The sequence below is a fragment of the Acinonyx jubatus genome, chromosome C1 (assembly GCF_027475565.1).
Source record: "Acinonyx jubatus isolate Ajub_Pintada_27869175 chromosome C1, VMU_Ajub_asm_v1.0, whole genome shotgun sequence".
Lineage (NCBI taxonomy): Eukaryota > Metazoa > Chordata > Mammalia > Carnivora > Felidae > Acinonyx > Acinonyx jubatus.
Window position 1 is genome coordinate 13,939,794 of NC_069381.1, and position 13,299 is coordinate 13,953,092.

Here is a 13,299-nt window from a genome sequence, read left to right on the forward strand (position 1 = left end):
GAGAAGAGGGGAGACGACTCACACAGGCCGGGAACCCCCCTCCACCAGGACGGGACGGGAAGCAGGACACATCATCACCCCATCCTGCGGCATGACAGATGTCCTTACTGGCCACGAAACCTGCCTGCCACAGTGGGACTCTGACCTCCTCTGCCGACTCTGGGGTTGAGGGCAATGGCGTCTCCCTGCTTTCCATTCAGGAATCCCCACTGTCAGAAGACGGGGCAATGGTTTTCAGGACCACCTAAAAACGCCTCAGCGGAGGGCCTTCTCACCAAGTCCCGGCAACCGTGAGCTGGGTTCTAAAACCCCAGTGAAAGTCAAGACCGGAACTGTCCACCTGCGAAAACACAGGAAGGCTGCTTGGCGTGTCGGGGCACGGCCCCTAGGCTGGCAGAACCCAGGAGTCAGCGAACAGGTCCTGGAAAGCCAGTGGAGATAAGAAAGGCATCAGCTAGCATTTATGAAGCACCTGTCTGTCATGCACGTCGGCGCTTTCCACATACCCCCAAATCCTCACAACTGCTCCAGGAATGTGGTGTTCTTACTTCGATCCTCTCTACGTTGGAGGACCTTCTGGGAGGTGAAGCGACCTGCCTGTGGGCGCAAAGCTGGAAGGTGACCCAATGGGCTTCAGCCCCCGTCAGCCTCGCTCTGCCCACGGAAGTGAGCTGCGGAGGCAGTGGAGCCCCACCCTGGGGGACATGTGCCAAAGGCCCCCACCTGCTCGGCTCTCGCCACATGTTTACCATACAGGGCGGCCCGTACGGTCCCAGACCTGAGAGAAATCAATTGCCTCTTCTGCCAGCAAAGGGGATCCTGAAAGCAGTGACACTGACACAAGGTATCCATGGTGATGTTCTTTTAGTCCTAGGCAAGAGAACCCAGGTTCTGAGACTGTGACCGTCTGGCCCCCGCTTCACAGGGGAGAGCAGGAGACCCAGAGAGTCCTGCCCATCACAGTGAAGTTAGTGGCAGAGCCAGCATTATAGCCCACGACCCCTGACTTCCAGTAAGATTTGCTTCATGTACACAATGCTTTTATCCACCTTCCTATTTCCCCCTACTGAAGGAGCAGAAGTTCCCTGAAGCAGTGCTCTATCTGAAGAAACCACAAGGAAAGCTATGCTCTTTCTAAGCCACTTCGCCAAACAGTTAGCAAAAATTTTAAACTTGGCCGACATCACACTTATGGCTGTGGTCAAAAAGGGTCTAGAATCCAGGTCATTTGATAGGCAGGTTACGAACTTTTCCAGGAAAGCAATGTTTTCCAAAGTAGATTCCATGAAAGTGAGGTAGAGAAATGCTAGTTTAAAAGAGATGTTTTGTTTTTTTAACTGCAGGACTTCTCAGTACCTTTAATAGGACAACGTGGATGGTGAAGCTTCTAGAGGGCAGAGTGTGCCACGTTTTCCCCATTGCTCACTGTCTTTGTTCCTCAAGAGGCTCAACCAAGGTGAGCCCACCGATTTCACGACAATCAGGAGAAATGCAGGTTGTATCCAGGAGGAAATACAATCCATCCACTGAGCAGAAACCCAGGTCATCAGTGAAGGACTTTTCCAACCTATCCTGTTTCATTCTGCATTCCTCTGAGAAGGACAAAAAGGATGTGGATTAGATGTCTGCACTGCTCGCTCGCACTCTCTCTGTCTCTCTGAATCACCTATCTGTGTGCCTGGCCCTCTGTCCCAACAAAGGATTCCCACTTTCCTTACTGGTGGAGGCCACAGCACATGGCAGCTGGGAACCCGAGAGCCAGACTGTTTGTTCAGAGCTTGGCTCCAGCACTGTTACCTGGTGACCTTGGAAGAGCTGCCCCAGCCCCTGCTGCCACTTCTGGCCGTGAGCTGGGTTCTAAAACCCCAGTGAAAGTCAAGACCGGAACTGTCCACCTGCGAAAACACAGGAAGGCTGCTTGGCGTGAGTGACAACTTCAGGAGGAGGTTTCTCAAGATTTGAGGAGGCATGTTCTGTACCATAAGCGGCAAATACTTGTCTATTCTCTGCCCTTTCATTTTATTTTGTTTCAACTTTTTTTTGTTAATGTTTTTACTTATTTTTGAGACAGAGAGACACACAGCATGAGCAGGGGAGGGGAAGAGAGGGAGACACAGAATCCAAAGCAGGCTCCAGGCTCCGCGCTGTCAGCACAGAGCCCAATGCGGGGCTCGAACTCACAGACTGTGAGGTCGTGACCCGAGCTGAGGTCAGATGCTTAACCGACTGGGCCACCCAGGTGCCCCTATTCTGTTTCAACTTTTAAGTTAAAATTGCATATGGTCACAGCCATCATTCTGGCATTAGTTTCTATGCCTTAGTAAAGGCCTCCCCCATCTGAATACCAAATATCATCTCTGCTTACTCTCTGGTTCTTTAAATATATTTAAAGTAAATATGTTTATTTACTTTTGAGAGGGAAACAGAGTGTGAGCCAGGGAGGGGCAGACACAGAATCCAAAGCAAGCTCCAGGCTCTGAGCTGTCAGCACAGAGCCCGACGTGGGGCTCGAACCCATGAACCGCAAGATCATGACCCAAGTCGAAGTCGGACGCTCCCCTCTGGTTCTCACCTGTCCATTTCATATTAGTCCGTAAGGAGGAGGAGGGAGTGCAGGCTTGGTTTTCCTTCCAAGTTTTAGTTGTTTCAGCAATTTGACCAAATAATCAAGTGTTTTCTCACAGGGAAACATGAACGTCACCTGTAATATATCCTCAATGCTTGCATGACTGGGCCCGTTGCTGAGCGGTCAGCTCCGCTCGCTGCTGCCCTCGGTTCGGAGCTCTGTGCTGTCTTCGCACACGGCCCGCCCGCCTTTCGTGGAGCCCGTTCCTCGCCGGTGAAGTTCTGCCACTGCCACCAACGGGGTCTTGTCCTCCCAGCGCCCCCAGCACCTCATACGGCCCAACCGGCTTCCGCTGGGCTGTGTGCTGATCCTGGTCATTCGATCTACTGGCCCATCCCTTCAGTTCTTCTAGTGCAACAGCTTGCTTTCCCTAAAATTTTTAGATTTGCTTTATTGACTGACCGTTACTTGTGTTGGGGCAGAATGTTTTAAAGAGCATCCCCTGCCCCAGCACACACACGGTGTGGGCATGTGAGCATGACTGTGCATGTGTGCATGCCTGTGTGTGTGTGTGTGTGTGTGTGTGTGTGTGTGTGTGTGTGTCGGGGGACAGTCACCGAGGGCCTCTCCTCTGCACCACTATTCCAGTGGAGTCCACTCCTCCCAAAAGCCAGGCCAGGCAGGAGTCAGGCGGCAGGCTCTACGCGCTTCAAGCTCTGATGGAGCTTCAAGCCAGAAGAGGCAGGAAGAAGTCTAAGAGGGCTTTTTCCCTCAGGTACCTACAAGTTCCGTGGCCACCGGCCTGCCCTCATTGTGAATTTTTTACGGTCTCACCTTAAAAGAGGATTTAATTTTAGCAGGGCACACAGAAAGTGCCGAACTGTCACGTTTTCATTTTTCAGACCGTAATTCAGTGGACAACACCGAGTCGGACCTTCCCCCGGGCCGCACCCCAGGTGCAGGACAGGACACCCTCGCTGTCCTCATCCATAGAAGGGGCTCTGCCCGCGCTCCTCCCAGAGGGGCTGAGAAGAGGAGACGAGGCAACAGGTCAAATGTATTAATAACGTGGCCCACATACAGGAGTGTTTCTGACACCTGATGGGCCTCCATTAAAGCCATGTTTCCATGACATTCACTAAGAACGACATCAGGAAGAATCAAAAAAGAGGGGAGGAGAGTCAAACTCTAAATCTGAGCCCCCACACAAAATAATCTCCATTTAGAATTTAGAATTTCCTCTGAAAAAATAACAAAACTGAACTGGCTGATGGGCATTAACAATGACAGGAAACAGCTTTCCAATTACCTAACTCTGGGGGATTTCAAGCCCCTAGCCATCCGGAGTCATCCACCGTGACTGCTCTGTGCTCTAGAACTGCTCAGGACCAACGGACACGTCGTCACAGCCTCCTCGAAACAGTCTCGGCTCCTCGAGGAACCCATGCACACAAAGGAAAAGCAAAAGGCCCCCCAGATTTTTCTCCTTCGTTCACTTGGCTTCAAGTTTGAATTGTCTAGACTACTTGTGAAGCAGGCAATTTATCTCATTCTCAAATGGATCAAATGAGGGCCCGTTATTCTACGTATAACAGAACTCATCAGAGATTCGAATAGCTTTCTGGGCTGTATCTAGGAGGGAGCAGGCCAGGTGAGGGCACCCCAGGGAGCCCCATTTCCCTTTCCAAGCCAAATCATGCCATGCGGGCCTGGTTTACAGGGCTGCCTAGCTGCCACCTTGACACAAATCAGAGGCCGCACCTCTGAGGTGCAGGGTCCTTGCCTCAGCAGCAGGTTAGGGTCATGAAAGACCATCTCCGTCTGGAGAGGCAGCCCTGGGTCGGGGACGGGGGCCAGTTCAGCACCTTGGTCCAGGGGCTGCTCTCTCCTCTCCCCTGCATTTTTATTTTTTTTTAATTTTTTTTTTTTTTTTTTTTTAGTCCCCACAGCTGCAGTCCATTCAAAGAGCAAAAAAAGCTTGCATGAAAAGGCTCACCACAACTTTCCAAGGAATGGAGTTCATTAAAATACTGCTGGAGGCCCTTGGCTGGAATGCTTTTCCCCTTGTAAAATGGAACTGCAGCTCAGTGTCGCCTGTAGGGAAGCTCAGGATAAGCTCAGAAACATCAGCGCAACAGAGACTGTGCAGGGGCTTTTGCATAATTACCAATTATTCGATCCATTCCCCTGCTCAAGCTCCAGAGACAATATCCGGCCTAGGAGAGAAAACTTCCCGACAGAGCCTATGACAAACGGGAGAATGGAAGCCAAGTTCCCCCAACCCTGACCTAAACCCACAGGGAACTTCCCTAGGGACCAGAGAATGGGATCTGGCCTAGGGCTCCCAAACCACCCGGCCCCATGAGTCAGTGGTGTGTCACGGGGGGGGGGGGGGGGGGGGGGGGGGGGGACGGGCGGACGGGGGACCCCTTACCTCCAGCTCAGCTCCTAGGTGCCCAGCAGGGGGAAGCCTACACCCAGCTGGGAGGCCCACGCACAAGGCCCCAGGCAGGAAAAGGCCAACTTCCCCAAGCCTCAACTTGACTTAAAGCTTTGGTGCAGAAAGCATTCTTTTTATATTAAAATGTCTTACATGTGGGCATGTTATGGATTGGAATGTAATTGTTTAAAGAGAAGAAACATAAAATTCTCTACTCCATGCAGCCACTTTGGGACCTGCCCCCCAAACTCCAAAGAGGTGTATCTGCTCCAGTGTAAGGAATGCTATGGGTAAAGAACTGGAGGAACAGGGAGAGGCCTGGTGAAAGGCGGCCAGCGGAGAGCCAGGGGGAGACAGCACACACTCCCTGCCGCTGGGGCCCGACCACCGAAGAGACCCGACCGCCTTTACGCAAAAGTAAAGACAACAAATGCTCCGGCTGGGTATCTGCCTGATAGATAGACAGTGCCGAGCTGGCCCCAGCCAAAGTCTTCCCGCAATTCTCCGCTAAGTGCCAGCTCTATGGAGCCAGGGCTTTCGTCCTATGCCCTCAGCCCCTGGAAGAGTATTTGACACACAGGGGATATTACATTCTTGTAGAAAGAGCAACTCAGCTCTGCAGCTCTTGACAGCCTCCCTCAGAGCTGATTAACCGGTAAAGACCAACGGGCCGAGAGAACCCAGCCAAGGTCCTTCTCATTAGGGGCCGGGTTTAAGGATCCTGGTATTTTCTCCTGTGGAAAGGGAGCCAAGGAATAAAGGCTGCATTTCTTCCCAGGGCTGAGCACAGCGGCTGACTCAGAGGAGGTGCCCCGTAAGTGTGGACTTCAATCCACGAACTTTTCACCCACTTAAGCGAAGACCCCTTTAGAAAGGAGAAGACACTTTCTTTTTTTTTTTTTTTTTTTTTTGAAAGAAGACATTTTAAATGTCGCCTCTGAAACAAAGGAGGAAAAAGTGCTGGTGGAGATCGGTTTTCAATGGTGACAATAAGGGGCAAGTTAGGCAGGAAGAAGATACAAGCCTATTCACTCCTGTGTACAGATAAGCTGGATCGTCTTGGCCTGCAAGGCCCCGGTCCCCAGGCCCCGCGTGTCTTCACCACCTGGGGACGGAGTGGGTTTGGTGTTTCATTCACAGAGCCACCAATGGGAGAAGAACTTCCAGATCTCATTGGTTCTGCTATTAAAGACTGAACATTGAGTAACAATGCCTGGCAGAAATCAGACACGATAATATTAATGGACGATTAAATATAATATTCGCCTTCATTTCAGCAGATTCACAAACGTCTGAGAGCTTGGCTCCACCAGCTGCCTCACGGAGAGCAGGAGACTTGGAGACTTCAAGCTGTAGGTTCCCACTCGCTCATCTGCTGGGCCCCCGGTGCCTAAGAACCCGCCGTGCACCCCAGCCTTCTGACCTGTCAGGTGCAAAGAATCGCATGCTCCCTGCAGCCCTCACGCTGCCGAGAGGCAGACACTTTCTGCAAGCCATTCAAAGCCCAGGGCTGCTGAGGCTGGCAGGGCAAAACCCTGCACCCAGCTGGCCCCTTCTATTTCTGGAGGGCAATTCTGGCTGCTACAAAGAGGGATATGCGGCCACGAAAACTGACCGGGTCCTCCACTTGCTGGGAGAAGCACCAGGATGCCTCTTCCCGCCTCTAACCCCCAGGCCTGGCCAGGATAGCTTGGGGGCTTTCCCAGCTGATGACCTCCCCCTGGCTCGAGTTAGGTCTGGGGACACTCACGAGCTGGACCTCTAGGTGGCTACATCACAAAAGAAAGAAGGAATGAAAAATTAAACAACCAACGTTTGCAGGCAAAGACTCTCCTGCCTGGTTAAATGGATTTAGGGCTATTTTTGGTCTGCTCTGAAAGAGGGCAAAGGACGGATGGCCTGCTGGGTGCCAACTCGCAGAAACAAACTCCTTCCTCAGCTCAGGGCTCAAAATACACCCAGCCAAGTTTCGGCTAGAGCTGCCAGTGTGCAGAATGAAGCCACAGAAGGTCAAAGTTCAGGGAGCCAAGGGAGCATCTAAACATCATATGACTCTTGGCCCACACGGACGAAGCGGGTATTTTTGAAACAGCTTAACAACGGATTTCGGCTGGCTTCGCTCTAGTACGACAGGATTAATATGTAATAAAATGGATGTTTTGGCCACCTGCAAAGGAAGGTCATTTCCCACCAATCCCAGCATGCACCATAATCCCGAGGCAGCAAACGCTCAAACGCTGGAAAGAAAAGAGAAGGAAGAAAACTCAACGGGCATGATAAATCGGGCTGCCCCGGCCTCGCGGCCACGCACACGCCACATTTCTCTTTAATACTGCTCTGTAACTGGACCACTGGTGGACCGGATCAAGTCCCCTACAGTTCTCTGGCTCCAACATCTAAGCGTGGTCGTTACCTTCATGGAGAATGCTGGCAAATCCTCACATTTTTGTCAGTCTTAAAATTGGAGACTTCTCTTGGAAACAACTACTGCCCCTTCATTATTTTCGGCAGGTGAGCACAGGAGGAATGACTGCGATTTGCACCGAGCGGTGCGTTCGCCGCAATGGAAAACACTGGACTGATCCCAGATCACGTGAAACAAAGGCCTGGATACACACACTGCTTCTAGACGGACCCGTGGCGGTGTGAGTTTTCGGAAATTATAGCTCTGGGAACTTCAGAGGCACAGCAGTACACTCAGCACAGACCACCTCTTACAGGAATGAAAAGAATACTGCAGACCCAGTTAAAAAGAAAAGAAAAAAAAAAAAAAAGGCAAACAAACCCTGTCATTCCCAGGGCAAAGAGAAGAAAATTAGCAGCAATGAAAGACAAACATTCAAAGAAGGAATTTCTAGGACCGGTCACGGGATCTTGAACAAAACGGGCCCACGTGCTCCTTATACACTACAGTGCATAGCGAGGACCTTGACGCAAGGCCATTAATCAAAAAGTGGCCTTTGAAGCATGTCAATATAGTTTTAACGAGGTGTGCTTTACCAGATCCTAATTCGGCGAAAAGTCATGCTCCATTTCCATTTTGAGATTTATCATACTTCAAATTAAAAAATTAATGAGCACACGGATTCCCCAGCCCATGCTGGATGATGGGGATCTATTACATACGGCCTCCTGTTCAGCCTTAGGAGGTAGATGGGGCCCAAGGCTGGCCTCCACACAACTTGGTGAGGGGAAGTCGGCACCGCTCCAACCTCCCCACAAAGCACTGGACAAAAGTGAAGTGCTAATCCCACGTGGCCTAGCTCTAAGAAGGGAGCGTCTTTCAAGTCTCTAGCTGCTGCTGCTGTTGTTTTCAATTGTATGAAAAATTTTTTAATGTTTATTTTTGACAGAGAGAGTCTAGACAGAGTGCAAGTGGGGTAGGGGCAGTGAGAGAGGGAGACACAGAATCTGAAGCAGGCTCTAGGCTCTGAGCTGTCAGCACAGCAGAGCCCGATGCAGGGCTTGAACCCACGAACCTCGAGATCGTGATCTGAGCCAAAGTCGGACACTCAACCGACTGAGCCACCCAGGTGCCCCTGAATTATATAATTTAATTCTAAATTACTCTCCATAAAACATACATTTTAATATTTTAAATAACTGATGAATTATTTAACCCCCTTCTCCCCAAACAGGTAAGACGGACACATTAGGAAGACGTACCATATTTAATCCGCTGCTCTAGGGGTGAGTGATTCACCAAAAGGTACCCAGCAGACTGATCCCACCCGGAGGAGTTGGGATTCCTGGTGCTGCTCAGCCACACCACCGCCCCGGCTTCTTCCTGACCAAGTCTAAATCACCTAAAAGAGGTGCAGTGGTCCTACATACATTTCAAGGGCGACTGTGAAAATCAGATGAAATAATAACGCAAACCAAAGCACCCGGCCCAGTCCTGGGCACACAGCAGGCGTTCAACTGTTAGCTGTTGAACCCGCCACCCGCGTCTCCCTCCAGCCCCTCGCCAGCCACGTTCTACGGAAGACAAAGTTAGAAGGGGGGAAGCAGTGCCTCTGACACTAACCCACAGGATGCCACAGAGTACGTCACCTATCTGGGGCAGGTGCAGGGTGGTACTTCAACCTGGGCCCAAGCACCCTTCTGCAAAGTACGTGCCACGGTGGGCCTCTCGCACCCAGTATGTGGCTGCGGTGAGAGGCGGCTCTCCTTCACCCCCCCCAAGCCCAAGTACAAGCACCAGACCTAGCCAGGGAAGCTGACCAGGTTCCCATAAAAGCGGCTCTGGGCACATCTCTGAAATAGAGAGCGGCGAGGGGATCGCACAGAAAACACACTTCAGTTGCCCTAAGAACACAACAGCCCCAGGAATGGTCTACTGAGAAAAATGTGCTCATCATTTCTTCTATGTTCGGTTGATTTCTAAAATACGGTAACAGCTAAATTGGCACACTGAATTTAAACTCAGCCAAGCATGCTTTCATGCTGAGTTTAAAGACAAACAGGCCTCCGCCACTGACCCAATTAGGGATCTGATCATACCTTCAGCCTCTGCCCACCTCTGCCACATACGATCAAGCAAAAATAAGCAAAAATCTCCGATCAGGAAAAACACAAAACAATACAGCACTTCCCAGTTCGCTACTTTAACGGGGCTGGGAGTCAGCAAACCAGTCCGCACAGCCCGGTGTGCCCCAAGTTCACGGAGTGGATGATGGTGACAATAGCCACCGCCTCACGTTCAAGCCCTCCTTCTGACCTTCAGGGACCCCTTGGAACCACCCAACTCTGTATTTCACCATTTCCCAACACAGACTGCTTTCTCTCAACAACCCCCCCACCCCCCAAGCTGCCCCGCCCAACTCACTGCACATCCTCACACCCAGATTGTTTACAAAATCAGGTCTAACCAATCCAATGTTTGGGCCAATGCTGGAAAATCAGGAAGTTTCACATCAAATTCTAAATGTATGGCTTCTCCAGAAAAATCCGAAAGCAAGTGGCAGAGGACCACCCTCCCACAGGGCAACAAACAAGCAGCTGGAACGAAGCGGCCCCTGCCCTTTCAGAGGGGGCCTGCCCACCAACCCCCTCGAGTCCATTCCGTTCCCCTCACGGGCTGAAGGCACCTCCCAGGCTCTGGGTTTTGACTTGATTCTGCACGTTCGGAGGCTCGTTTGCCTCGCGATTCCACCCACTCTTCTTTCACACGCCCCTAACACGCCTCCATGTCAGCCGGGACCCATCGCGCCTTGCGTCGCAAGTACCTGTCGCTGTCTTTCTCATCAGGGCCGCTCACCTCAAGAAACCTCCTCCTCCTCCTTACTTGCGGAACTGTTACCCACACAAGCTAGCGGGTTCACAACTCCTCACTGGGCTGACTGTGTCACACAGCTGCCTCCCGACTGGGACTCTGGGTGCCTATAAATACACAGTTGTGAGTAGGGGCCTGCAGACTGCTGGGAAGTTCTCCGTGGCGATGACACGAGTCTCCCGCGGTAAGGCTTTGCTAGTACAACTGCTCTGAACTCATACAACGGAATGAAGTCTGTGGACAGGTTTTCAATCCATTACAGTAAAAGCCACCTCATCAAGGAGCCACGGTCGGCAGCTGATGATCACATCCAGAAGACATGGGGGCCATGAGCACAACAGGGAACTGGACTCGGAGGCCCAGGTGCCAGAGCCGGAGCCAGAATGTACTGGCCAAAAAATCTAGCAACTCGGTTGGCCTCTTGGGGCCTGATTTTAGTTTATTTTACTTCTTTTCAATATTTCCCATAGCTTTATAGGTTATTTAAAATAGTTTGAGCTATTTCAAATAATATCATGGTGCCAGTTAATCTGGCATTCCCACCAGATTCTCTCTCTCATTGTGAGACCAATCATTCCGAATTAAAAAGAAAGACACATTTAAAAAGTAGGTGTGATGAGATCTTTGAAAGCCGGCTTTTGTGTTTTATACCATTCCAAGTGGAAGGGAAGCCCTCAAGTATGTTACAGGGTAGATTCTGCACTGCCTTGGTTGGAGAAACTTCCACAACAGCAAAGAAATGAAGGAAGCCTGGCTCCGGGCACTACCGAATGCCTGCTCGGCGTGTATGGCCTCTTCCTCCCTGCGCGGAGATGCAAGCTTCTAGAACCTGAACCCATGCAGGTGGGGCAAGGAGACAGACGGTGACCAACTTCAGAAGTCCTGTCTTGGGCTCTGCAAACGCAGCTGGCTCTGAGACAACCGCGTGGAGGAATCTCAGAGCTCAGTGGGGGTGGAAGGTTTCTGCCGTGTTTTGAGCGCCGCATGGCAAAAGGCACACAAACACAACCAGTTGGGAGCCACAGCCCGAAGGAAACCATAAGAACAAAGCTCATACCAGGTCGATCAGGTCGCTGAGGTTTTTCTCGATTTGCTGTGGAGGCAGGCGCCTCATCAAGTCCAAGGCACAGTCCAGCTGCTGATCGCTCTGTGAAAAGAGAAACAGACGTGTCTGTGTTATTTTGCTTTTGCCAACAGAAGCGCCAAAAACCCCTTTTATTATTATTTTTAAGTTTATTTATTTGTTTTGAAATGGTGGGGGGGGGGGCAAGGAAGAGAGAGACAGGGAGAGTGTGTATGGGGAGGGGAGGAGCAGAGAGGCAGGGGGGAGAGAGAATCCCAAGCAGGCTCTGCACATCAGCACAGAGCCTGATGCAGGGATTGATCCCACAAACCGTGAGATCATGACCTGAGCCAAAATCAAGAGTCAGATGCTCAACCAAATGAGCCACCCAGGCTCCCCTAAAACCCCCTCTGAAAAAGCATTCTTGCAGTTTCAGCTTGCCCAGGGTACTCTAACTCCAAGCGGGACTGCAGCGGGCCCTCCAACACATCTCCCAGAGAGAGGGGGACAGGCTCTGTGACGGCACAATCTCACGTGGAGGCATCCAGAACATACTCCAAGTGGGAAGCAGGCCAGAGCTCCACCCACAGCTCAATGCCCCTCGGCTTTCCTTTTCCAATTCAACAGACCGTGGGAGATGCCGACATGTGACCTCCTGATCAGCCCTACAAGGGACCATGCTCCAACAGCAAGTTAGGCTTTCTCCTTTGCTGTCACTTGGACATACAAGTCAGGTAATGTTACCAGGCAAAGAACAACCGGCAAGATGCACACCAAGGTTAAAGTGTTTCGGTGAATTCAACGGAAGCTTGGAACATGTCCCCAGGCGCCAGGCCCTTACAAAGGAGACCGAGACCTGGAGCATCTACAGTCAAGAGGTCGCTCCAGCTGCAGAGCAGACGGCCAGAGCAGCCAACGGGGGTCACTGCAGCCGCAGGGGCCCAGGAGGATAAAGACTATACCGTGAGCTTCACAGTACTCTCGCCTCATCTGGCATTCAGTCTGCACACATTTACCACGAGCCGCCAGCCAGCCCTCATAAATACAGGACCGATGACGGAGGCAGGAGGGCGGAGGGAGGAAGGACCGAGTGGGGGTGAAGTGAAAGTAATCAGTGCCCAGGGGGCTACGGCACAGGAGGCACGACAAGAAAGGGGAGAAAGGCAGCCCAGGCAGACAGGCAGATGACCGCACGCACCCTGAGAAGTACAGGCAGGGAGGCCAGCCCGATGGCTCAGAGGCACCGCCTCCTGCGTGTCCCAAACCTGCTCTGCCCAGACCAAGTGCAGAATCTTTAAAAGCCCTCCATCAACACACTAGAGTATCTTCATAAAATACACAAAGTAATCCTGGAGATGCCACATTGGCCTTAGTGAAATAGAACCCCCGAGTAGGACCGCCTGTGCCCTAGGTATGTTAACCACGGACGCTGTGGGGCGAGGACCCGCTCTGTACTTCACCAAGGAACGAACACATCGAGGTGGCTGGAGGCTGTTTCATTCCCAGGTAACTGATGTGGTGCATACAGCAGGCTGTTTTTAAAAAAGAAGAAAACAAAACAAACAAATACAAAACCAACTTGTGCCCTGCTGAAGATGGTGATCAGTGACACTTTATTCTGGGACACACGACCGTCACTACTACCCTGCAAAGCTGGACACACACACATGCACATGCACATACTCTCTCTCACCCCAGAAATGGTAAAGCACTTGTTCTGTTCGGTGGAACATTCCAGCAACCGTGGGTTCCCCGCTTGCGCCATGCCGTCTATCTACGCCAGCCAAGGCCATAGTGACATGGGTCTGGCCTACTGGCACGGGAAGACGTTTTAACACCACTTAACGGGTTGAGAACGCAGAAAAATGTAGTTACCGCCAGAGAGACTTCTAGTCAACGTCCAGTTCTGCCATTCATCAACTAGAAAGAACCTTGGGCAAATTTCCTAACCCCTC

At 51.5% G+C, this 13,299-nt stretch overlaps 1 protein-coding gene across 4 annotated transcripts in view; it reads right to left on the reverse strand.

Moving 5' to 3' along the window:
- CAPZB (capping actin protein of muscle Z-line subunit beta) overlaps nt 1-13,299 on the reverse strand; it is a 133,908-nt gene that overhangs the window by 60,652 nt on the left and 59,957 nt on the right. For all 4 annotated transcript variants that reach the window (XM_053208111.1, XM_027060238.2, XM_027060236.2 and 1 more), the window contains exon 2: nt 11,339-11,428. In XM_053208111.1, coding sequence (XP_053064086.1) covers nt 11,339-11,428 — 90 coding nt within the window. The remainder of the gene's footprint in view (nt 1-11,338; nt 11,429-13,299) is intronic.